Here is a 22,809-nt window from a genome sequence, read left to right as displayed (position 1 = left end):
TTCTCCCCGCATGCGTGGATTTGCCTGCCCATTCACCCTTTACACCTTCCCCTGGGCCACACTCCCTTCCCTTGGCCTTAGAACTCCGGTTCCTCTGAGCAGCCTCCCCGACAGGCCCACTAGGCTGGTTCCATGTGCCTAACACAGACCCTTCTGGAGGAGCCTGTGGGAAACCACTGGGAGCGGGGCAGCCCTGGGATCCAGTGGTACCTGTGGTCCCTCATGGCCCTGTCCCTGCCCTGCAGCTCTTTGACCTCATCTACCGTGAGGAGACACTGTTCAATGTCATCAAGAGCGTGACTCGCAATGGCCGCTCCATCCTGCTGACCGCCCTGCTGGCCCTCATCCTCGTCTACCTCTTCTCCATTGTTGGCTTCCTCTTCCTTAAGGATGACTTCATCCTTGAGGTCGACCGGCTGCCCGGCAATCACTCTGGAGGTCTGGCGTCCCCTCTCCTTGGGTGAGGGGGTTGCTGAACAGATGACCGGTGTCAGGACCAGGCCCTGGGAGTGCTTATCCACCAGGCTCCCTGCCTCAGTTTCTCCTCTTGGGTTCCGGGGAGGTCTAGCTCACACCGATCTGCCTCCCTTTTCCCTGGCACAGACTGAGAGGGTGGGAGAGCCTTGGTCTTCATCTCCCTAAGGAGCCTCTTGCTTGCAGACCCTGGCATTCATGTTAAACTCGGTATTTGCTGGGGCTGCCTGTGTGCCAGGCTCAGGGGTGCAGACCCCCCTTCCTGCTCTTCCTGCACAGCCCGGTGGGGGCAAGGGCACAAAGACCCTTCACTTGTAGCCTGGCAGAGTCGGGAGCTCGCAGGATGGGGGAAGGCTTCATGGGGGATGTGATGCTGGGGACACAACCCGGGGAATGATAAGGCCTGCCATGTCCTCATCCTGGTGACCTCCTCCGTGTCCTCTCTAGCCAGCCCCCTGGGGATGCCACATGGAGCTGCCACATTCGTGGGCACGTGCAGTGGGGACAAGCTGAATTGTGTCTCAGGGGTCTCGGTGCCTGAGGTCCTGGAAGGTGAGGGCGGTGTGTCTCAGGAGCCTGGGGGAGGGGGCACGGAGGCAGGGGGCTCGGCCTGGGTCTGAGCACACACTCCGCGTGTAGGGAACGAAGAGCTGGAGAGCACGGAGCGGGCCTGTGACACTCTGCTGATGTGCATCGTCACTGTCATGAACCACGGGCTGCGCAACGGTGGCGGCGTGGGCGACATTCTCCGCAAGCCCTCCAAAGATGTGAGCATCGCCTGCCTCTCTCCCCAGCCCTGGCTGAGTTAGCCACTGTGAGGTCCCGCCTGGCACAGTGGCTTGCCCCCCCCCCCAGTCTTCAGTGTCGCAAGCCCCCACTTTGCACCCCCTTCCCCTGCTCTCCCACAAGTCAGCGCGCAGTCACATGGTTGTTGAGTTTCCCACCACACTCCGCTCACACATCCCCACCAGCTCACCGTAAGTTGCTCTAAGGAAAGACTTTGGCAGCCAAGCTTTGTCCAGGCTACGGAAGGTGTGAGTCAGACGTTGGGCAGATCCCCGGCTACACCGGCTTCATCTGGGAGGCAGAGCCCTCGCCCACAGTAAGGGTGCACAGGGTGGGGAAGCTGAGGCGGCTCCACGAGGAGGCCTCGGGATTTGACTCAGGCAGCCAGGCGTTCCCAATAGTCAGTCTGTTCTCAGTCACATGGGGGCGAGGAGCCACTTCCTGGCCAAAGTGTCCAGAATGTGTGAGGCCCGGCATCCCCAGGGCAGGGTAGAGGAGTGCAGAGCTGGCTTTGCCCCCAACCAAAAGTCAGGGGCAGAGACAAGCCGCCACCTGCAGCCTTAGTGCCCCACGCCAAACTCCTCCCACAGGGCTCAGGCCCAGCTGGTGTCCTGAGTCTGCTCTTTTCCTGACCCCCAGTCAGGGCCTGCCCTGCCCGGAGTGAGGCTGGGTCAGCTTTGTCGCCCTCAGGGCCCTAGGACCCAGACGCTGTCCTTCCCCTGTGCTGAGGGCCGGGCCTCCTCAGTCACCACCGTGACCCCTGGCTGAGTCTGGCCTGCCTGGGTGAACTGGGCCCAAGCCTCCCTGCCTCACCCCTGCCTTACCCTTGCAGGAGTCTCTCTTCCCAGCCCGTGTGGTTTACGACCTCCTGTTCTTCTTCATTGTCATCATCATCGTGCTGAACCTCATCTTTGGGGTGATCATCGACACCTTTGCCGACCTGCGCAGTGAGAAGCAGAAGAAGGAAGAGATTCTCAAGACCACGTGCTTCATCTGCGGTGAGACCCTCGTTCCTGCCCCTCAGGGGCCGAGGCGGGGCTGGGGCAGCCGCCCTTTGGCCCTTCCCCGGTCCCTGTGGCCCCTGGGGCTGACGGCTCCATGGCTGTTTGCTCATCCTACACTTGGGGAGAACAGGACCCTGCCTGAGCTTGGGGTAATAGAAGGGAGTGGGGAAGAGCCTCAGAAACCATTCTTCCAAACCCTCTCGGTTTACAGGGGAGTCCAAACTCTCGGGTCTCCGTCCAGAGCTCTCCCCACTCCCGGTATGAGGTGCTAGTCCCCTCGCCACAGGCTAAGCAGCAGGCAGCACCTGCGAGACAAAACCCTTCTCAGCGATTCCTGCTTCCCCCCGGGCTCGGAAGGCCGGCCGTGGTCCCCGGCCGCCGGTCCCCAGCCGCCATGGTGGAGGGCTGCAGCTCTGGCAGCCGGGGGCTCCATGGCCAAGGGGCGGGCGCCTTAAATAGAACTGACCTAAATGGGCCGGGGTGGGCTGTCACACGTGCTCACCAGGCCCGTCAGCCTGAGACCAGAGGCCCCCATTGCACTGAGAGGCCGTGTCTGCTCGGCCAGGTGGCCCCACGGTGGCTCTGGGAGGCTGACGGTTTCGTCCTCACCCCCCACACCCTCAGGTCTGGAGAGAGACAAGTTTGATAACAAGACAGTGTCCTTTGAGGAGCACATCAAGTTCGAACACAACATGTGGAACTACCTGTACTTCATTGTGCTGGTCCGTGTGAAAAACAAGACGGACTACACGGGGCCCGAGAGCTACGTGGCCCAGATGATCAAGGTGTGGCCCCGGGGAGGAGCGGCCGCGGCCGCCGGGGAGGGACAGCTGGGGACACCTGTGGACACCCGTGGAAAGGCCGGCCTCACTGGAGCCCCGCCAGCTGCCCGAGCTGTGGAGGGACCTCTGAGCTCTTCTGCGCGGGCTCTGTTGTCAGGAAAAGCCTAGGACGTGCGTGGTGTCCCCGGGGCCTGTGGGCGCCCGACACTGAGTAATCGGGAGAGCAGGGCAGACGCTGCCCCTGGTGGCTGCTCAGTGGACCATTCGGAGGGAGCCTTGTCCAGCTCGGCAAGAGGAAGGGCAGCTTCCCAAAGCTTTGGATGGTCTAGGCTGAGAGGGGGCCTGGAAAAGCTTGCAACTATCAGACTTAGGAGGAATCAGAGTTAATCTGTCCAATTTCTGTTGTGTGAAGGGAGTGAAAGCAGTGAATAGTAATAAAAAAAAAAGGTCTTGTAGTGTTTCGGGAAAAGGAAGCCCATCCGTTCCATCAAATGTAGTGCATCTTCAAATTACTGCATAACGGATAAATTGCAGGCTAAAAGGAAAGAGCTATTTAGTGGGGGAGGGGGGAAGGGGGAGTTCTATTGGTTTCTTAAGTCTATAATTTGAACTGATCTTTGAGTACAGGTTTATCTGTTGGTCTGAGAACTCACAGCTTGACAAGGAGCTAGAAACCTGGTGGCTCCCTCCCGCCCCCCCCCCCCCCCCGGGGAAAGGGCGCTCCCAACCCGGGGGCCCCCCCCCCCCCCCCCCCCCCCCCAGGGAACGTGGCCTTGCCTCTCAGACACACATCAGCTCCCAGCTGCCCTCAGCAGAGCCTCCCCTCCCTCAATGCGCCGTGGTCTGACTCGCATCTTCCTGGGGTGCAGGGCGTGTGGGGCGGGGCAGAAGGAAGGAAGGAGCTCCAGGGTCTGGTGCAGAGGCCCTCCTCCACCTCTTGCAGGGTGTCAGGACAGTAAACAGATGGTGCTGATACCAGTGAGACTTGAGGCTGTCTAACGGAAGTTAGCCTGTCCCAGTGCACGGGCCTCTCGACGCCCCGCCGAGGGTTCACCACCCGCCCTCTGGCTCCGGGGAGGACCCCAGTCAGTTCAGATTTTCCCTGACACATCCCTGGGGAGTAATCTGTCCAGGCTGTGACAGCAGGCTCCCCATCCTTTACTGCTTTTCTAAATGAGGCCTTCCTAGGCTGGGCCCCAGCTTGCTCATCCCGCCGGGGATCTTTTTCAGAACAAGAACCTGGACTGGTTCCCCCGGATGAGGGCCATGTCCCTAGTGAGCAATGAGGGGGAAGGGGAGCAGAATGAGATCCGGATTCTTCAAGACAAGCTCAACTCCACCATGAAGCTGGTGTCCCACCTCACTGCCCAGCTCAACGAGCTCAAGGAGCAGGTGTGTACCCAGGCCTATACTGGCCCCACCCTTGGGGTCCCATGCTGGGCAGCTTCGGACCGTCACTGGGAGGTCACAGCCCAGCCTGCCGCAAGGGAGAGGGGGAGGGTGCTGGGGCCTTCACACTCCTTCCTTTCCTTCGTGGGTCTGGGGTGGAAGACAGGTTCTGGAGACACTCTCTCCCCCCATGGAAAGCTAGACTGAGGTTGGCAGCCCGTCTGTGAGCCCCCTGAAAGACAGGGCCAAGTGGACTCTTGGTAGAGGTGTGAGGGGTCCTCCCCCTCGCTCACCCCCTCCCCCCTAGCAGCTGCTAGGGAGGCTGCTGAGGGGTTCACTGGTGATAGGGGAGGTCAAGGCATCCTTCCACTTCTCAAGTCCCCCTCTTGCCCAGAGCATCCTCCTCTCCCATCTGTCAGTGGCTAAATGAGGTTAGGCAGCCCCTCTTTTAGGTGGGGTGGTTCCCAGCTGCACCACATCAGGGGTTTGTGACACACTAATCGAGGACAAGGGTTTGGGGCGGACATCTTCAATGCATCCTGGGGTGGGCCTTGGCCTGCTGCCAGCGCTAAACAGCAGCTGGGCCCATGGGGCAGGGGGCCGGGGGCGGGCACCAGCCCCTCCCCAGTGCCCACGGAGGGAGGGTCCTGGGCGGCCCGACCGGACGTGTGGGCCCCCATTTAATCCTAGATGACAGAGCAGCGGAAACGCAGGCAACGCCTGGGCTTTGTGGATGTCCAGAACTGCATGAGCCGCTGAGGAGAGCCACTGGAGGCCCCGACAGGGGACGGTCATCACGGACAGCTGTGACTGGAAGGCTGCCCCTTCCCGTGGGTCAGGTGGCCCAGCCAGCCCGCCAGCCTCTCTAGGCCAGGGGCCCACTCGGCCTCCAGCCCCCACTCTGCCGGACACCCTCGAGCCGTCCCAGGCTCTGGCCAGCATGGCGTGGGGAGCCACAGAGCTGACAGTCCTGCCTAGAACCATTATCGAGGACTCGGCAAGTCACTGGGACTCAGCTTACCTTAATGCCTTAGAGGAAGAAACGTCATCTTGGAGGACGGTTGCTTTGTCCCTTAAAGCAGTAACTGACATTCCCCTGTGTTCCTCCCTGCGGGTCATTAGGAGTGGGGTCGCCTCTCTATTCTGAGCACTACAATTTGGCCTCCGCCCGCGCCTGGGGAAGGTGCAGTAACGCTGTTGTTACTAGTGATTTTAGTGTTCTGTTATTTAACTTATTCAAGGGTGCCGTGCCCAGCCCTGGCCATGGCTGCACGGGCCCCCCCCCACTGCCGCCGGGCCTCGGATCTGCTGTGGACAGCATGGAGACCTCATTGTCCAGGCCATCCCTCTGGCTCGGCCCCAGGGAGACTGTGACCCGAGGACGAAGAGCCTTGCTCCTGGGACCTGCCCCTTCCTAGCAGGCCTGCTGACAACAGTCGCTGGCCCAGATGACAGGGCCCGGGTGTGTTCGAGTGGCTGGTTTTTGACTGCTTGTTTTATCTCTTGGTGTAACATTTTACAAATCCTTTGGCCTGAGAACTAATATGTTAATTGCCTTAAATAAATTAATAGAACTCTAGTCTGTGAGAAAGGGATGCTGTTTTCTACTCTCCCCAGGGGCTGTGGGGGTTCCTGTGGGACACGGGCAGGGGACAGAATTCGAGCCCTTGCCCACCAGCCCGGCCTTGCCTCGGGCTCTTGGTAGATGGCCGAGTGCATCCCCTCTCACAGCGATGCCTGGACAGAAGTGGTTTGTGTTTTCTTGTATGTATTTCAGCACATACTGAGGGGTCCAGGTACAGATGAGGTGAAGAGCTTACGTTCGCTTCTTCCCCACGAGGGGTGCCATCAGCCCCTGCCCTACCTACCCCTTCTCTCGGCTCTGTGCTTGACAGAAGAAAGCTCAAGTGGGGAACACGAACATTTACGAAAGAGCTAAGGTTCCAGGGAATAATAAGGTGACCCCGTGTGTGGCCCTGGCCAGGGGGCTTTTGTCCTGTGACCTCCCACACAATCTGCGCAGAGTGCTGAAGCCGACCACAACCCGAGGCCCCGCCTGGCCAAGGCCCGTCCGTAGCTCTACTCTGGCCCTTAAGCCAACCTGGAACACGGGTTTTCTGCAAGGTCAGGGGCAGAGGACCGGGCTCCGTCCTTCTGAGTCAGTGGGAATGAGGGCCAAGCAGTCTCTTCTCATCTCTCCGCCACACCACCTCCTGCTGCTTTCTGTTTGCAACAGGATGCCTTCTTCAATATTTACCGCTATTTTTGGCTCTCCCCCAGGAGCTCCTACAACAAAAGGGAGCCTGAGAATCTTGCCAGGAGCCAGCCAGACCCCCACTGGCAGGTGGGGCCCCTGTGGCTGCGCAGGAAGCACCTTGCCCAGAGGCCCCGTCACCTTCCCTTCCCAGGCCCAGACGGAGACCTGCATTTCCTCTCCTCTGGAGACTTCCCCACCCTGACCGGTGGGCGGGGTGGACGCTCGATGGCACCCTTTCTCAGGCAGAAGCTTCCTTTAGAGCAGCAAGGGCTTCCTTTTTGTGAAGGCTGGAGGAGATTCCCAAACCGTGAGGATGGGGAAATCAGGGCAGTTTTATTTATGATGGCAACGTGCAAGACTCCACTCTTAGGTGCGCGGGTGAGATAAGGACCGAGCCCAGGCCTTCTGCTTCTCCTCGGGATTCCTGGGGGCAAACTTCTCCTGCAGCTTCTTCCACATGCCTTTATTCGTTTCCTTAAACTCTTCCAAGGTGTCTGCGAGAGGGGAGGACAATAAATAAACAGACTGAAGTCGGCAATTTGACTATGTAAATTGGCCCCACAGGCTTTTGCCATCCGAGCACACCTTGACTTTTACACAGTGTGGGCCTGAGAGAGGGAAGCGTGGCCCCAACTTCTGATAAGCAAATCAGATGCGCTTGCAGAAAAACAACTGCTCGCGTGGAGGGAGCACCTGTGCCGCAGGCCGCAGGCCCCACGCTCAGCACCCTGTGCCTTACGGCGGTGGGACCTGGGATCCCTACCGATCTCCTCACTGGGAAACAAATGATTTAACCCTTTAGCCTCAGGTGCCTCATCTGTAAGGTGGAGATCAAAACGCCTGCCTCCAAAGTTGTGGACTAAAGGAAATAATAGAAGAATCTGCTTGGCACCCGGCCGGCACTCAGGAAAAGCCATCTTCGTAGCTATGAAGGCTGCAGGGAGCCGGCTGGTGAGAGCCAGTGGGGCCCCTAAGTTTAAGAACACACGCGCGCACACGCACACGCACACGCACACACACACTCACACCCCACAGGAACCAAACCCAGCTTTCTCAGTCTGGGCACTATTGACATTTTGGGCCAGATAATCCTGGTTGTGAGGATGTTTAGCAGCAACTTGGCTTCTACCCACTAGATGTCAGTAGCAGCCCCCCTACCCGGCTCCTAGCTGTGACATCTAAACATGTCTCCAGACATTGTCACAGGGCAATGTGGCACTCCCCCCATTGCCCCCCCCCCCGCATGGAAAACCACCGGTCTAAAGGCTCTCCAGGGCTAGAGTTCTATGTTGCCTAATTTTATCTGTATTTTAAATTTAGATTTTCACATAGTATTGTTTAAATTTCATACCCTAGATTTTCCTTGGTTAACAAAACTTCTAGGGAAAAAGAAGAGCTTTTCTGAACAAAAAAGCAACTTCCATTTATTATCAGTGGGCTCTTGACTAAATGAGGACACACACTCTACTTCAGCCATGAGCCCAACATCCCACCCTGAAACCTTTCCAGAAGTCTAGGTTTTCTTGTGGGCACAAAGTGGGATGCTGAGGGGTCCCCGTCCACTTGCAAACCACGAGGCCTCTTTCGGAGGAGTCTCCCATGACCGCAAGCCCAGGGGAACACACTTGGGCCCCAGACCTTGGCCACATGTCAGACCCACCAGGCCCTCAAACACTGTAAGGTGTGTATTCTTGCCTTGTCAGAAGGAACAGTCAGTGAGCTTGGCCACATAGTCGCAACAAAAATACGAGGCTTATTGTGAAAACACATTATCAGCAAATTTCCCAGAGCTGAACTCCCGGCCAGAACAAGCTACAGCCACAGGCCAGTTGTGGGGAGGGTTCCAACTCCCCGTGCTTTGCTGCAGTCTGTCACACAACCCCCCCCGCCCGCCCGCAAATCGCAGAGGTGTCCAGGGGCTAACGAAGAGGGTGGAGGCTGGGCCTCTGGAACGTATTTCCATTCTGATTTCAAGTTCAAACTTTGTTCAAACCCTGTGGGGCCCCCAGAGTGACACGGTGCATCAATGCTGGTAACTGCATGGGCCTAGAGACAGGGGAATACATTTATGTACATGTTTTTAAAAACTGTTGATAAAGTAATTCTGCCTGGCCAAAATATCATTACCCCAGTTTTCCAGAGTACTGTAACAAAAATAGGTTCAGAGTTGACATACAATAGCAGGTGACACCACCAGGTTTTAATCTGTTCAGAAGGTAAGAATTCTCTGGAAGGCCAAATCTCCAAAACTTAGTTGCTGAAAGGCTGCCAGAGGGATAGGAAAGAGAAATTTCTAGAGTACCAGAAGGCGAATGTTTCAGGGCCATGCCCTTGCAGAAAAGGTTAGCCTATTTTTGTATACGGTATCCTTGGCAATAAAAATAGTAATTTTCCAGAACTTGCCTACTTCAACCCAGGCTCCCCTTGCCAGTACCCCCAACACCCCCTTTGATGGCAATGGAGATGGGGAAGTAAGGAGGGGACGGCTGGGCAGAGTATTTCCTTTCCTGTTAATTGAGGTCCATCAACAACTCCCAAACGTACCTACGTTAAACCCATATCTAACCCACAAACCACATCCCCTGGGTCAGATAACTCTTCGATGGGTATCCCCATACAAATTTACTGAATGGCTTTTTGTTTTAATTAAAACCCTCATTGTTTATAAAGCCTCCTTAGGACCATAAAAATAAAATTATTTGCCTTCCACCCTGATTTCAACTACTTCCATTTGGCAAATATGTATTCCCCTGTTCCCTGCTGCCCTGAATTTAAAAGCTCTAAAGATGGATTTTCTTTTTTAAAATAATGCCTTTGACCTTCTCCATATTCTATGGCCAAAAAGCATGAGCCCCGAAGCTTCAGAATTTCCTTTGGGCTATTCCACAAGGCTTTCCATCAAGCAGAGCGGTGTTACTAAACAATTCCCCTTGTCTGCTCGAACTCAAAGAATCATTTGCAAACCGGAAAGGGCAGCTGGACTGTCAATACCTGTGGACAGGATCAGCTTGTATTCTTCCACGGACAGGCCACTGAAGCTCGTGTCTCTGGGGCGAGGGTACTGGTCACATGGGGCAGAGAGGACAGAGAGGATGGGGAGAGATTAGTTCTGCAGCATAACATCAGAGACCTGATGATCCTGGAGAAGCCTTGCTCTCCCTGCACAGTTCACCAGCGAGGGGGGCTAGAAGAGCAGCGCCACCTAGAGGCCAAAGACTTGGCCTCGCTTGAAGGGACCCAAGAATCCTCCCAAAAAGTAGGCTGTGTGATTCAGGAGGTCTAGGTGTGCCCCTTCTCCCCCATTCTGCATTTCTAACCAGCTCCCAGGGGGATGCCTGCTCAGCTGCTCGGGGACCCTACTTTGAGTTGCGAGGATTTAGAAGAAATCCCTTTTCCCTGTAGGCTAGGCATTTGGCTGTGTATATCTCCGGAGTTACTGAACACATTGTTCAAGCTTGGGGAAAACCACACTAAACGGAATTTGACAGTAATCACGTCAGGGCTGAGGAAAAGCCCAGCTTTGTCTGACAGGACTTTCCCGAAGCACCTATCTTTATCACCAGAGTGTGAGGAAATGCCAGCTCCATCAGAGTAGATGGGAAAATACGTGTAAGGCCCAAGAGTTGTCAGATACACCCCGAGCACACACTGGTCTATAAAACACATGGCTTTTATTCAAAATTATAAATAGCTTTTATTTAGGTGACCTAAAAGCCTCTACCAGGCGCCTTTGTTGGCTTGGTTGAAATTACTGGTTACATTTGAAAGTAGCAAAACCACAATTCTTTACAAAGCACTGTATAATCAGATTTTCACTCACTCTCATTGGTCATTTCCAGTCCAAGCGCTGGGGATATAAAAAAGACTGGCCCACTCACCTTGTGTTTGTAATAGTTTGAATGGAGTCGTGCTAGGCTCTCATACATCTGATCACAGGCCTCAGGCTCTGCAATCTGAAAAACAAAGAACCCCCCAAGGAAGTAAGCAAACAAGCCCTGTCTCCCACGCCTGTCTGTACCCAGGAAGGACCCCACTTACACAAGGCATTCAAATGAAGCAGCCTGCAGCTTAGCACTAGCCTCTCCACTCCGTGGGAAGCAAACTTGGCCTACAGCTCCAGTTACTAGAAAGCTACTAGAAATCACCTTTCTGTAATGGTTCCACCTCATCAACTCCCCAACCTGCAGAAAAACTCCATCAATCAACTGGCAAACAAACATTTGCTGAGCATCTGTGACTTGTGGACCACCACACCAGCTGCAGTGGAAGCCACCACAATGAAACTATAGTATCAGAAGGGTGAACCTCATGGCGGTGTGGGCTTCAAGAAACCGGGGCGGGGGGGGATTCCTGTGCTCAGCATATGGCACAAGTGAGCCTAAGCTGGGTGCTGAAGGATGCGCAGGAGTTGGGGAGCAGAAAGGAGAGTGGAGAGGCCTTCCTGGTGGGGACGGTGCGAGCAGGAGGAGGCATGGACGCTGTCTATGTTTCAGACCAGACCAGTCTGGCCGAGAGCCTGAATATGCAGGGAAGAGCCTGGGTGGGAGAAAGAACAAGAACTTTTTTAGTTAAACCTTCAATATGAAATGTATTAAATACTCTTTTATGAAAAGCAAAAAATAAATTGGCTGAGCTTTCATCTGTGGTGAGCCGTTACAATTTCACAAGGAAAGAAACATGAAGAAGACAGTAGTTTAAGATGAGATGGTTGACTTGGGGAGAATCCAGAGGGAGAGTCCAGTTAGGTCCTGCTAGAAAGGACAGGGCCTGAACACTGAGGTCTTGCGAATAGAGGGGTGGAAATCAAGACATACCCTGGTGTCCTTGCTGGAAACTGCGGGAAAGATGGACACGCACAGATGGGAGGTGGTTTGTCCCCGTTCATCCCTCTTTTTAGTTATACCTTCCTTCTGCCCTTGCTATCATTTATCTACGGTTCCTTGCGTGATTCTGCCAAGAATTCTGAAAGCTCTACAGAAAAAAAACTTCCTCTTTTATGTTTTTCCCAGAATTCAAATGGATTTTTCCAACTTAAATCCTTTCTTGAAGAAGGCAAAGCATAAATAAATCAGTAGTTAAGTGTTTTAATAAGGCAGCTCTGCTTCTGCCTCTGCGCATGTCAAATGAGGTCCCCACTTCACAGCCAACAAAAAAAAGATGACCCGCCATGTAGTTTTACTTGATCTGTCCCTGGGTTCAGGCCACTCATCACGAGAATGCTCAGATAGCCACATCAGAAGAGAGAGGATTCTGGGCTGAGGAGGTAGCCAGTGTTCGCTGAATAATAATCAAAGGCATTACTTGGGTGGACTGGCACTGAGGGCTGAACAGAAAGAAGGGATGGGAAAATGTAAGACCAGGACTGGGTTCTGACCCCTGTAGGGCAGCATTTTGGGGGCGGGTGGGAAGTCCAGCTGGAACCGAATTCTGCAGCATGCGCTTTGGAGGAAAGCATTTCTAACATTATGGCTTCAGCAGAGCATGCACAACCACGAGCCAACATGGAAGGTAGGAGAACAGAGGGTAAGAGACACAAAAGGAAACAGAGAATAACACCAGCACCAAGTTTTAAATATTACGTCGATTATCAAAAGAAAATCGTGCATTTCACCTTTTGCTTGCGGTCTTCATTCTTGTGTGGATGGGTTCACTTACAAATTTAAAAATCACGCACCAAGGGGTGAGGGGTGCCAGAGTGGCTCAGTTTGTGAAGAATCTGCCTTGAGCTCAGGTCATGATCCCGGGGTCCTGGGATCAAGCTCCCATTGGGTTTCCTGCTCAGTGGGGAGCCTGCTTCTCCCTCTGCCCCTTCCCCTACTTGTTCTCTGTCTCTCACATAAATAAATAAAATCCTTTTTAAAAAAAGTCACGCACCAAGAACGTGCAGCGTGCTCGGCCCTGTGTATGAACAGGTGTCCGTGGCTGTGGAGAGCGGTGGAGTCATACTGCCTGGCTCGGAATCTTGGCTCCTTCACTTATCAGACATGGGATGCTGGGCAAATCATGCAATCTCCCCCTGTCCCCCACACTTTAGAAAAAATTTGCCACATTTGCTTTATCACTCTCTCTATATATACATATTTTCCTTCTGATCCATTTGAGAGTAAGTTGGAGCATGATGCTCCTTCATGCCTTAATATTTCAGTATGTTTCCTAAGAACAAGGCATTCTCTTATATAACCATGGTTCAGTGATCAAATTCAGGACACCTGACATTGATGCAACACTTTTATCTAGTTCATCATCCATATTCCAATTCTGTCAATTGTCTCAGTCATAATCCTTACATTGAAAAAAAAAATCCTTTTGGCCTGGGATCACTTACAGCATTTATCTGTCGTGTAGCTTTCTCCTTTCAGCTGGGACAGTTCCCTGGCCTTTCTTTGTCTTTCAAGCACTGACATTTTTGAAGCGTACCCGCCAACTTAACCTTCTCTTAAAAGAAAAGATAATAATAGTCCCTATTTCTGAGGGCGGTGTGAGGAAAAATGAGGTAATGCCGGGATTGCTCTGAAGTTGGGGCCTGGAACACTGATCAATGTGAGTGATTCGCTTTTCTTAGTATTATTGGTAGTGAACAGTTGTAGCAGGAAACGCAGGCCTCCACCTCACAAACTACAAGGGGAAAGAGCAGAGCGTTCAGGACAACCCCCGAGATAGGTAATCCTGGCGACAGGACAATGAGGGCTGCTGTGGACCCTGCCAGGGGAGACCAGCCGGCCGGAGGGCCATGGCTGAGGATGAGCAGCGGCTACCAGAAGGAAGTGGAAGCCCTCCAGGCACAGGGCCAGCTAAAGCACATGCCCGGCGGAGAGGCAGCAAGCGAGGGCATTCTGAGTGGATCAGTGTTGCCCATGTGACTGCCGGGTTGTGGCTAGGGATGGAAGTATTGAAGGCGGGCAGGATTGCCCCACCTGACCACGCCACGGGCTCTGACACTGTTGGCTCCCAGCAGCCACCAGGCACCCCACGGTCAGCTCAGTGGGGATGAGACACCGACCCCTGGTCTCTGCCCAGTGAGCACTCATCTGCGGCACCTCTTCGCCTGATGGCCGCTCATCTGGACCTTCCCCTCCTCCCACCATCCGACCACCTTCCCAACCGAGCCCTTAGCAAAGGCGTTCACACCTGGCAAGGCGTTCCTGCCCTCCTCACAACTCTCCTGGGCTCTCACCGCTGCTGCAGGCTACCGACAAGAGCGCTTCTTGATCAAACCCCCAATCTGACCTGGTCCTCGCCCTTGGAAATCTTGCCCACGTGAGTTCCCCTCCTGCTTCTCCTCCAACTTCTCTAACGGTGAGAATTTGCCACGGGGCTACTCAGCCACCTCCTACTATACCCTCAAGGGGGTGAGCAGGTGTCCTCTTCCTTCCTGTCTTTTCCCGTCTCTGCAGGGGCAGCAGGGCAGAGGAGGGGCACAGAAGGAGGCCGGGGTCACCCTTGCAGAGCACTGCTCCCAGGAGGGCAAAGAGCATAGGGTCTGAATGCAAAAACAATGGGATCATCCGAGCTCCCTCAACCTCTTAAAATTCCTTCAGTATTAACGACACAGGCTCCTAGATATTTTACATAATGCCCGGTGCTCCACTAACAATCCGAGAAGGAGCCAAACACCTAACAAGAACCAATCCCCCCAAAATGAACTTGCCACCCAACTTCTTATTTGAGGCCAGAAAGTGTGTGTATGAGGCTGTAAGAGCAGCTCGGAGGAGGTGATGAGAAGCAGGCATGCCACCTTCTAGCCAGTTGTGACTGCCGAAGGGCAGAAGCAGTCACGGCCAATTCTGGGTCCGGGGCACATCCAACCCAAGCTCCGCAAGGAAAAAAGTCTTACTTACCACTTAAAAGGATTATCAATAGAAGTATCTGTCTGATTCCAGAAGCCTTGCCACACTCCTATATCCTACACTTTATTCACAGACTCCAGCAAAAACGTGTCTGAATTTGGAAATATACAGTTTTCCTGATGAAATGTACGGTGCACTTTTAGAAATATTCTTACATACAAGCTTTAAATTACCTGATTTTGCATTCACACCTAATGAGATTACGGACATTTTAGGACTAACAGCAGCTCTGGGTTTGAAAAAGGCAGCAGTGGGACATTATGAAAAATTCAGCTCTGCTCCCTAAATGTGAATAAAATAGATGTTCAACTGACATAGTGTCCTCTATGGCTCTATTTTTGCTCCTTTTGCATTTCCCCTGCTCAGTCGTCAGTAAATTTCTCTTTACCATATTAAACTTTTATACATACAAATCTACATCAGTGCCGCAGGCACTGATTTCGATTTTCAAAATTGAATTTTGGGTGGTGACTGCAATTGGTACACACAGTGGCCCTGATTCTAGTCACACAAAGGGACACAAAGGGACGCATAAGCACTTTTGGGAAAGGGTGTTGCAAATTGCTTTGCTAATTAAGGTAGAGCTGGATTCGGTCCAGGAGGATCTATGAAAAAAGGTTTTCATGGCTTGGTAATGAACTTCTGAAATGAGTTCATTCCGTTATGGGAGGCTGTTCCCTTCAATTCTATTGCAAATCTATTTCTTGAGCACCTACTATGCAGAGTGCTCTGCGAGCGGGCTGTGAGGGGACATAAAGACCCAGCCTCGGCCTTGCAGAAACTGGTAATTCAAGCCGAGGAGACAAGACAGGCGCGCATTAAAAATCAAACATGGCCCCGGGGCAGCGTGTAACTGAGTGCCAGATTAAAGGAAATCAGGGGTGGGAGCGGGTCACCAGGCCTGGCTGACGGGGCAGGTGTGGCAGGGGTCTTGGGTTTCACTGCAGTGACAGTTCACAGAGAGGGGGAGCCTGAGTCCCGCACTCAGGAGTTCAGCGGCAAGGAGCTGGGCCTGGGTGGAATGGGGATCAGAGGAGTAGCTGGGAGGATGCATGAAAAAGCAGGGGACAAGGATGTTTTAGGCAAAGCAGGGTCTTAAGCTGAGCCGAGGAGTGCTTCAAGGGCCTGGGAAGGCAGCGAATCTTGGCAAGCCTTGTGTGTCTGTGGGGTGGTCCACAGTGCACTAGATTCTCAAAGGTTAAGAACCACTTACATTGTGGCCAATTTGGGAGGCAATGAGAGGTCAGGGCACGTGCTGTGGTGCGGTGAGAGGCAAAACAGGCTGGCACCAAGGATTGGAGGGCAGTGAAGGCCTCACACACCTGCTGCCACTCATCCAGGAGGCAATAGGCAGACGCACAGGGCTCCGAGTAAAGTGGAGACCCACCGAAAGTGGTCTGTAATTTATCCCTTCTAGCAGGATGAGCACCTCTATCTTTAACCAAGCACAGAAAGCTGCCATCCCATGGTCTAAACACTACCTTAATTCGTTCTAGGTCTGCCTGGAACTGGGAGATGAGAAAAAAGATGGAGACGCCCACATTCCCTCAGAGATGATTCTCCTCATAACTCCTGTTTTGCAGTGGGTTCACTATTATAGCTAAAAATAGCATAATTTGTCCTTAGGCCATGCCTCAGAAACTGGCCTTCTAGGAGCCTGCATATGGGGGTGGGCACCACTGAGGTGGTGTCCCCGCAATCAGCACAGGCCAGGCAGTGTGGCTCCCTGCCACAGTGAGGAAGGCCAAAGACCGGGGCTCCGCCAGATGACTGAGACAACAGAATTATATACAACCTTTACATTCTCCCCTGAGAACTGGAAATATCATTTACATTACTGCAAACCCAAGATGCAGTTCAACTTTTTCCAAACAAGGCTGATAGGATTTAAACCCAGGTATAATGCAAGAACTCACTGGTGGGTGCACCCCTTCCTGGGCGGCCGCGTTTCCAGGCTGTTCCTCAGAGCTGTGCCTGTGCTAGCTTAGTAGGTGCCGGTGTGCAGTCAGGGATCTTTCAGGAAGCTGCTTGTGCACCTAGAGAACTCATTAGAAGGACTGGCCCCTTTCCCTGTACTTAAGTCAACAATTAGAGTTGTTTTGCCACCTTCCCCCACATTGTGATTCTTTTATTAAGCTCTTGGTGCTGCAGGAGATGTGTTTTCTTGAAGAAACTGTATTCAGAGGGGGCAAAACCCATAACCATTAACTTTCAAAAAACTGCACAAAAGGATAGAGGGTGTAAGAGGTGGTAAGTGCGCTCCTGCTTCCCACCATCTCCTCCCTCTTGGTGGGTTCTGGGTGGACCATGAGACTCCCCAGAGGGCAATCTGAAGTGGAATTAATGGGGGCAGAGGTTTCTGTACTCTGCCTTCAAGTCTGAATGCCTGATTTGCTTTCTAGTGAGTCCGGCCCTTCTGCACTGGTATCCCACCTGAGGGTCATCTTTCTTCCGACCTGTACTAGGGGGTCATGGCTGGGGCAAAGAAAAGCAGGTGGGCAAAGACACATTTACTTCTTTGGCAAAACTGTCACTCGTTTGAGCAGGGCATGAGGGAAAAGGGGTGGCTTGATGTTCATGGAACAAGAGGCCTTTTTAGCAAGAAAGAACATGGGAGAAATGGCAGCTGAGGAAAGATGAGGCCCAAAGGAGGCAACGCCAGATCAGGACCAGGACAGCTGGGCCCGTTGCTTACTTGTCTTGCCACTGACTCCCCAGGGGACCCCAAGTTAAGTTGTTTTAGGTTTCTGTTTCCTCATCTGTAAAATGGGAATAAGTGATGGCCACCTTCCTCAGCTGTGCTAAGGACTAAACTAAATGAGAGTATGCATGCAAAAGCACGCTGGAGCATGTGTTCAGTGTTATTGTTAAGATCCAGGGGGTCAAGAGGCCAAGAAGACTGCCTGCCTCTCTCCTCTACAGGAACAAGGAGGCTGTGGAGCAGAACTGCCTCTCGGTCTAGTCTGGTCTTTCTGGCAACTGGCATAACCAAGGGGGAGCTCCCCACCCATCACCCAACTGGGTCTAATGCTCGCTGTCTGCTGCCGGCTTAATGAAGAGTCTACCGGAACCACCTTTCTTTCTCAAGGTTTATAAATGATCCAGGGTGTCAGTGGGAGTGACTCACAGTGCTGTCCTCAATTCTAGCAAGGGGCTGCTCCCTCTAAAAATTATCACCAAGATTTACTAAGCCCAGGGGCATTCTCAGGTGCCATCAGGATGAGGCACCATGACAGTGGTCCTGAGTAATGTGCTTGCTGCCACCGTGATATACCGGTTCACTCTACCAGGGATGCATTCATCAGCGGCTCCAGAACCATCATCAGAGCCATGACTTGCATCTAAAACCATGACTCAAATCTGTGTGGGCCTTTGACTGATCAGAACTATCTTCCCAGGTGATGACAAAGGACGACAACTCCAAAAGAGAAAGCTATACCCTCCTTTTCTGGGTCCTCTTACACTAAGTCAAGTAGGCGAATGTCACACTCTCTCACCTCCCCAAGGCTCCAGCCTCTGTCAGCCTCCTTGCTGGCTGCTTTCACCATCTGAATTTCAGTAGAGTAAAATGCACGTCTGTCTACCCGACTGTTAAATTTCTTGACAGTAAGGACAAGGCTATGTCCCTCTTCTGGAGTTCCTAAGGTTCCCTCCACACTGCAAGCTCTCAAATTCTCACCACTCAGGACACAGAAATATTCCTTCTCACTCTTCGCTACTTCTCTCCACCTACTTCTGCCACACCTGCAACTGTATTCAAATGATTTTTGTCTCATGAGTCATAACCGATCATTTAATCGCTTCATCCAGACATTTACTGGTTGTCCTTTATGTGCCAAGAACTATGCTAGACACTGGGGGGAGAAAATAAATGGCACCCTCTCTATTCTCAGGAGGCTCACACTAAAAATACGTAGGGAGCAGAGCCCTAGAAAAGTCTATGGAGTTTGTAGAGTTGGGACTAGATACAATTCCTGCCTTCGAGATCTTGGTATGCCGGACCAGTGAAGACCACTGTAAAAGGTGCGTACGTGTAGTGCCCTACTCCCCTGCATCCCCCAAGCCCCGAGCCAGACACTTCATCCATGCCCTCCACCCCATGTGAAATCTGGTTTCCATGATACCCCTGGGCATGTTCTTGCTCCATTAGGTGGGCTGGCTTGGCTCTTTGTTGGGCTAAGTTACAAAAAAAAAATATGTTCCTGCTTTGACGGGTCATGGCCAAGTACGGCCAAAGTCATTTCTTCAGGTTGTGTGTTTATGTATCACATTTCCTATCTCTGACCTCTTGCCTGAGTCCCAGGCTCAAATATCTCACTGCCTACTTGACATTTCCACTTGGAGGTAAGTCCACTTGGCATCTCAAATTTAACATGTCTAACACTGAACTCAAGATGTTCTTCCCACACCCCACCTGCTCCTCATCTAGTCTTTCCCATCTCAGTAAACGGCACCTCCTCCCACCTAGTTGCTCAGGCCAAAAAAATCTAGGTGTTCTCATTGGTTTCTCTTTTTCCCTTTATGTCACATCCACTATATTAGCAAGTCCCGTTGAAGCAACCTTCACAGTGCAACCCGAATCTAGCCACTCCGTCTCCTGTGCTGCCTCCCTCATCCAAACCACCATTATTTCTTGCCAGAGTAGCCTTTTCTCCAGCCTCCTTGTTCCTATCCTCGCCCCCTATAATCCATTCACCACATGCAATCAGAATGATCTTTTAAAACAAATAAATTGGGGGCGTCTGGGTGGCTCAGTCGTTAAGCATCTGCCTTTGGCTCAGGTCATGATCCCAGGGTCCTGGGATGGAGGCCCGCGCCGGGCTCCCTTCTCAGCAAAAGCCTGCTTCTCCCTCTCCCACTCTCCCTGCTTGTGTTCCCTCTCTCACTGTGTCTCTCTTGTTCTGTCAAATAAATAAATAAAATAAAAGTAAATAAATAAAACAAATAAATTAGGTCACGTCAGTCTTCACAAATTCCCCAATGGCTTCTCGCTGGCCTTATGATAAAATCCAACTCCCAACCAGAGCCTGTAAGACCCTACTGCACCTGGCTCTTGTCCTCCTCTGACCTCAACTCTTAGCAAGCTCCATCTCACTCACTCCCCTTCAGCCGCTCTGGCTTCCTTTCTGTTCCACAACACGCCAATCTGTTTCCTGCCTAGGACCTTTGCCTGGAATGCCCTTCCCACCAAGTATACAGTCAGCTCATCTTCTTCCCTTATGTCTCAACTATGTGTCACCTCCCGAGCCAGGCTTTCTCAGAACTAGTATTACCCTTTTATCATGCTACTATTTTACATCCAGCACAGGACTGATCTGGACTATCTTACATACGTCTACTTGCTTACTGTGTCCCAGACGAGAATGTAAACTTCAACTTCAGGTGGACAGGACCTCCTCTGTCTAATTCACTGCTGTCTCCCCAGCACCTAGCACAGTTCCCAGCACATGGTGGGTGCTCAGTGAATATGTGCTGTGTATGAATGAGTCCCAGAGCCGCCCTAGCACCAACCTGGAGAGCAAGAACGTAGGTCTACTACTCACACAGGGGCAGGGGTTGAGGTCCCAAACCTGCTTCACGGGCTTACAGGGGCCCAGGTAGCAAAGGCTTTGCTGGGGCCCTGCAGAGGTCCTTGAGGTTCAGCTCAGTCACTGCAAGGTAACAGCACCGTGTCAGGGAAGCTATAAGCCTGCGAGTGTCACCATCTACGACTGCTGTGCGTCTCAACCCCGGCTGCACCTAGAATCATCTGGTGAAAGTTACAAAATACCGAGGCCAAGGCCCCAACCCCAGAGGTTCTGATTCAATAAGGCTGTAGATTTTTTCAAAAAGTTTCTTCAGTAATTCCAAAGTGCAGCCAGAGAGCACTAAATAGAAGGCGGGGTCGTCGTTCTCTGAAGTTCCGGGAGGGGTGGGGTACAGGAGGGTCCGCGCGCACGTGCGGCCGGGGAAGGAAGGCTTGCGCATGCGTGGACCCCGCTGCTCGCCCGCTCGTGGGCCCCACCCGTGCCTCGTCCTTTCCGCCCCTCGCCCCAACCGCCACCCCACTGCAGGCGGACCCCACAATCCGGTCACCTGGGTGTTCTCTCCCTCCCGAAAGGCCTGTGCCACCCGCTGCCGCAGGTAAGAGCCCAAGTCCCGGCCCCGTTTGGTCTCGTCCACTGGCCATTCCTCACACAGCTTAAGGAAACGCCGGTAGCGGCTGGCCGCCATTTTGGGCCCCGTTTGTCCCCGCCCTTGAGGGAGGAGTCGGCGCGACAGATGGCGCTTGCGCACTTAGGCTCTCCGGCTTCCCGGGGAGGTGGGGTGGGAGGGAGGAATGAGCGTGCGCGAGTTCGCCGGCGGCCCGGCGCTCTCCAGATAGGGGCGCTGCTCTCCTGTCTCTGCGAGCGGGGTCAATTCAGTGTCCTCCTGGACCGGGCCCAGCTCCCAGGGGCCAGTTAGACGCGGAGTACTCCAGGGACAGGTTTACTTCTCTTTTTTCGATGACTGCACAAGCTCCAGACTAAGACTTCCTCGGAGACCTCTGCTAATTTGCATAAACGAATATATTTGCATGTAAATTCAGATGGTTATTCGATGAAGATGTGTATGAATTTAATCACATAGCACGCGCGCAGGTTGTTCGCCTCCCCTTCTCTCCTTTCACAGCCCCTGCACTTGCCACTACCACTTGGTAGTGCTTTTTAGCTCTTGTTCCTCTCTCCCCATCCCGTTAGTATTCCTTCAGAGCTCCCCTCCCCACACGGGGCACGTGTCCCTGGGAGGCACAGATTTCCCAGCTTGAGCAAAGTCAGCTGGGTTGATTCAGCCTGGGAAACTTGTTTTACCAAGTCTTTTCTTATACATCTCCAGCTGCAGCATCATGTGGACTGTCATCATTTTTCTTTTCAAGATACCCCCACCAGTTTCCTTAAATCCTCAGCCTGGCTTTGCTGTGCCGGGCTCTGTCTTCACAGTCCTGCATTTAGCCAGGACCATCCCATGCATACAACACTCAGCTTCCCCCAAACCTCTTCCTTCTCACCCGCCTACTTTGTAAAGGTAAATCCGGGAGACTGTTGCCTTCAAGGAGTAGACGGTTGAGTAGTGGATACACAACCCGAACACAAGTTCAAAGTGACAGGGGCTTTAATTGAAATGTTAGAGAATGCTGGGGAGTTTGGAGAAAGAAATACTACTTCTAGGTGTTCAGGGGAATAAGGGGAGAAAGATCAGAGATGGCTTCTGAAGGAGATGGCATTTGGGCTGGACCTTGAAGGATGGTTAGGATTCGGGCAAGTGGGAACGAAAGGTTCCTGAGCCGCAAGAGCCAGGCCTAGGGCAGGAATGGGAGAGAGAAGAGGAGGGAGGGGTTTAATCTGAGGAAAGATCAATGGGTGGTTTTAACAAGGGTCAGCTTTGAACTGTTCTGAAGGCCTTAAGAGTAAAGCTCTATTGAATGAGAACCTCTGGGGACCTGGGGTGTGCGGTGTCCACTTGAGGTAAGTGAGTTCACGGAGTGCCTACCTGAGGTTAGGAGAGCTAGGGAGGAGTGGAAAATGAGGCTTTCAGGGGCACCCCCATCTTGTTCCCAGTCCAACAGTACTTCCCAGCTCTATCTATCCTCTTCATGAGCTGTATTTATAGCCACATAGTTTTGATGGCTGCCATGAGGCCTAAAGGTCAAGGATTGTATCTGTTTACTGTCAAGTTCCAGGCGCCTAGGGCTGTGCTGGGTGCCTAGAGGCCTTGTCATTCTGCCTGAGGCCTGACCACAGCTCTGGCTTTGACGAACACCTGGCTGGCAGACAGTGTTCCTAGGACGCAGGAACTGAGGTCCCTCTGTCTTCAGTGAGAGGAAGAGTAGCATGAGGTGGCAGCAGATGGTTTTCACCCCACTTGAGGCACAAGTGGAGTGAGAGGTTGAGAAGAACAACTAGACATCCAGAGAACTCAAATCAGTGTCTCCTAAGGCTCTCCCTTCCCCAGCACAACGTCTTCTAGGTGGGTTGTGGTTGTCCCTTGTTCAGGCTGCCTTGCCCACCTCTCTTACCGCCACTGGAGGCTTGTTTGGTTTGGTGGTTCAGTAGTGAGGCCTTGGAGTCTTACAGGCCTGGGTTGTAATGTGGGCTTGCTCATTCATTCATTCATTCATTCAGGACTATCTATGTAATTTGTGGAGGCCTAGTACAAGGTGAAATAGAAAGTTCCTTGTTAAAATATTAAGAATTTCAAGACAGGGGCACCTGGATGGCTCGGTTGGTCGGTTAAGCATCTGCCTTCAGCTC

At 52.8% G+C, this 22,809-nt stretch overlaps 2 protein-coding genes across 3 annotated transcripts in view; one reads left to right on the top strand and one right to left on the bottom strand.

Moving 5' to 3' along the window:
* ITPR3 (inositol 1,4,5-trisphosphate receptor type 3) overlaps positions 1-6,009 on the top strand; it is a 67,101-nt gene extending 61,092 nt beyond the window's left edge. For both annotated transcript variants that reach the window (XM_044917633.1, XM_044917632.1), the window contains exons 52-58: positions 246-438; positions 922-1,026; positions 1,114-1,241; positions 2,093-2,258; positions 2,889-3,049; positions 4,277-4,438; positions 5,126-6,009. In XM_044917633.1, coding sequence (XP_044773568.1) covers positions 246-438; positions 922-1,026; positions 1,114-1,241; positions 2,093-2,258; positions 2,889-3,049; positions 4,277-4,438; positions 5,126-5,194 — 984 coding nt within the window. In that variant the 3' untranslated portion in view covers positions 5,195-6,009. The remainder of the gene's footprint in view (positions 1-245; positions 439-921; positions 1,027-1,113; positions 1,242-2,092; positions 2,259-2,888; positions 3,050-4,276; positions 4,439-5,125) is intronic.
* A 995-nt stretch (positions 6,010-7,004) lies between these two features.
* Positions 7,005-20,775, bottom strand: LOC110575596 (ubiquinol-cytochrome-c reductase complex assembly factor 2). The gene is made up of 4 exons (XM_021684580.1): positions 20,615-20,775; positions 10,571-10,645; positions 9,684-9,753; positions 7,005-7,186 (listed from the first exon to the last, which is right to left on the bottom strand). Exons 1-4 carry the CDS (start codon positions 20,750-20,752, stop codon positions 7,059-7,061), a joined length of 411 nt encoding a protein of 136 aa, XP_021540255.1. The 5' UTR covers positions 20,753-20,775; the 3' UTR covers positions 7,005-7,058.
* Positions 20,776-22,809: the final 2,034 nt, after the last annotated feature.

The sequence above is a fragment of the Neomonachus schauinslandi genome, chromosome 8 (assembly GCF_002201575.2).
Source record: "Neomonachus schauinslandi chromosome 8, ASM220157v2, whole genome shotgun sequence".
In the NCBI taxonomy this organism is placed as follows: Eukaryota; Metazoa; Chordata; class Mammalia; order Carnivora; family Phocidae; genus Neomonachus; species Neomonachus schauinslandi.
The sequence above is the reverse complement of the archived record's forward strand: the minus strand, read 5'-3'. Positions and strand labels throughout refer to the sequence as shown.

Coding starts and splice junctions, on each gene's coding strand:
- LOC110575596 (XM_021684580.1), bottom strand. CDS start 20,752: ATGGCGGCCAGCCGCTACCGGCGTTTCCTTAAGCTGTGTGAGGAATGG. Junction 9,754..10,570: donor CAAACTATTACAAACACAAG/GTGAGTGGGCCA, acceptor CCATGTGACCAG/TACCCTCGCCCCAGAGACAC. Junction 7,187..9,683: donor CAAGCTGATCCTGTCCACAG/GTATTGACAGTC, acceptor CCCCTCTCGCAG/ACACCTTGGAAGAGTTTAAG.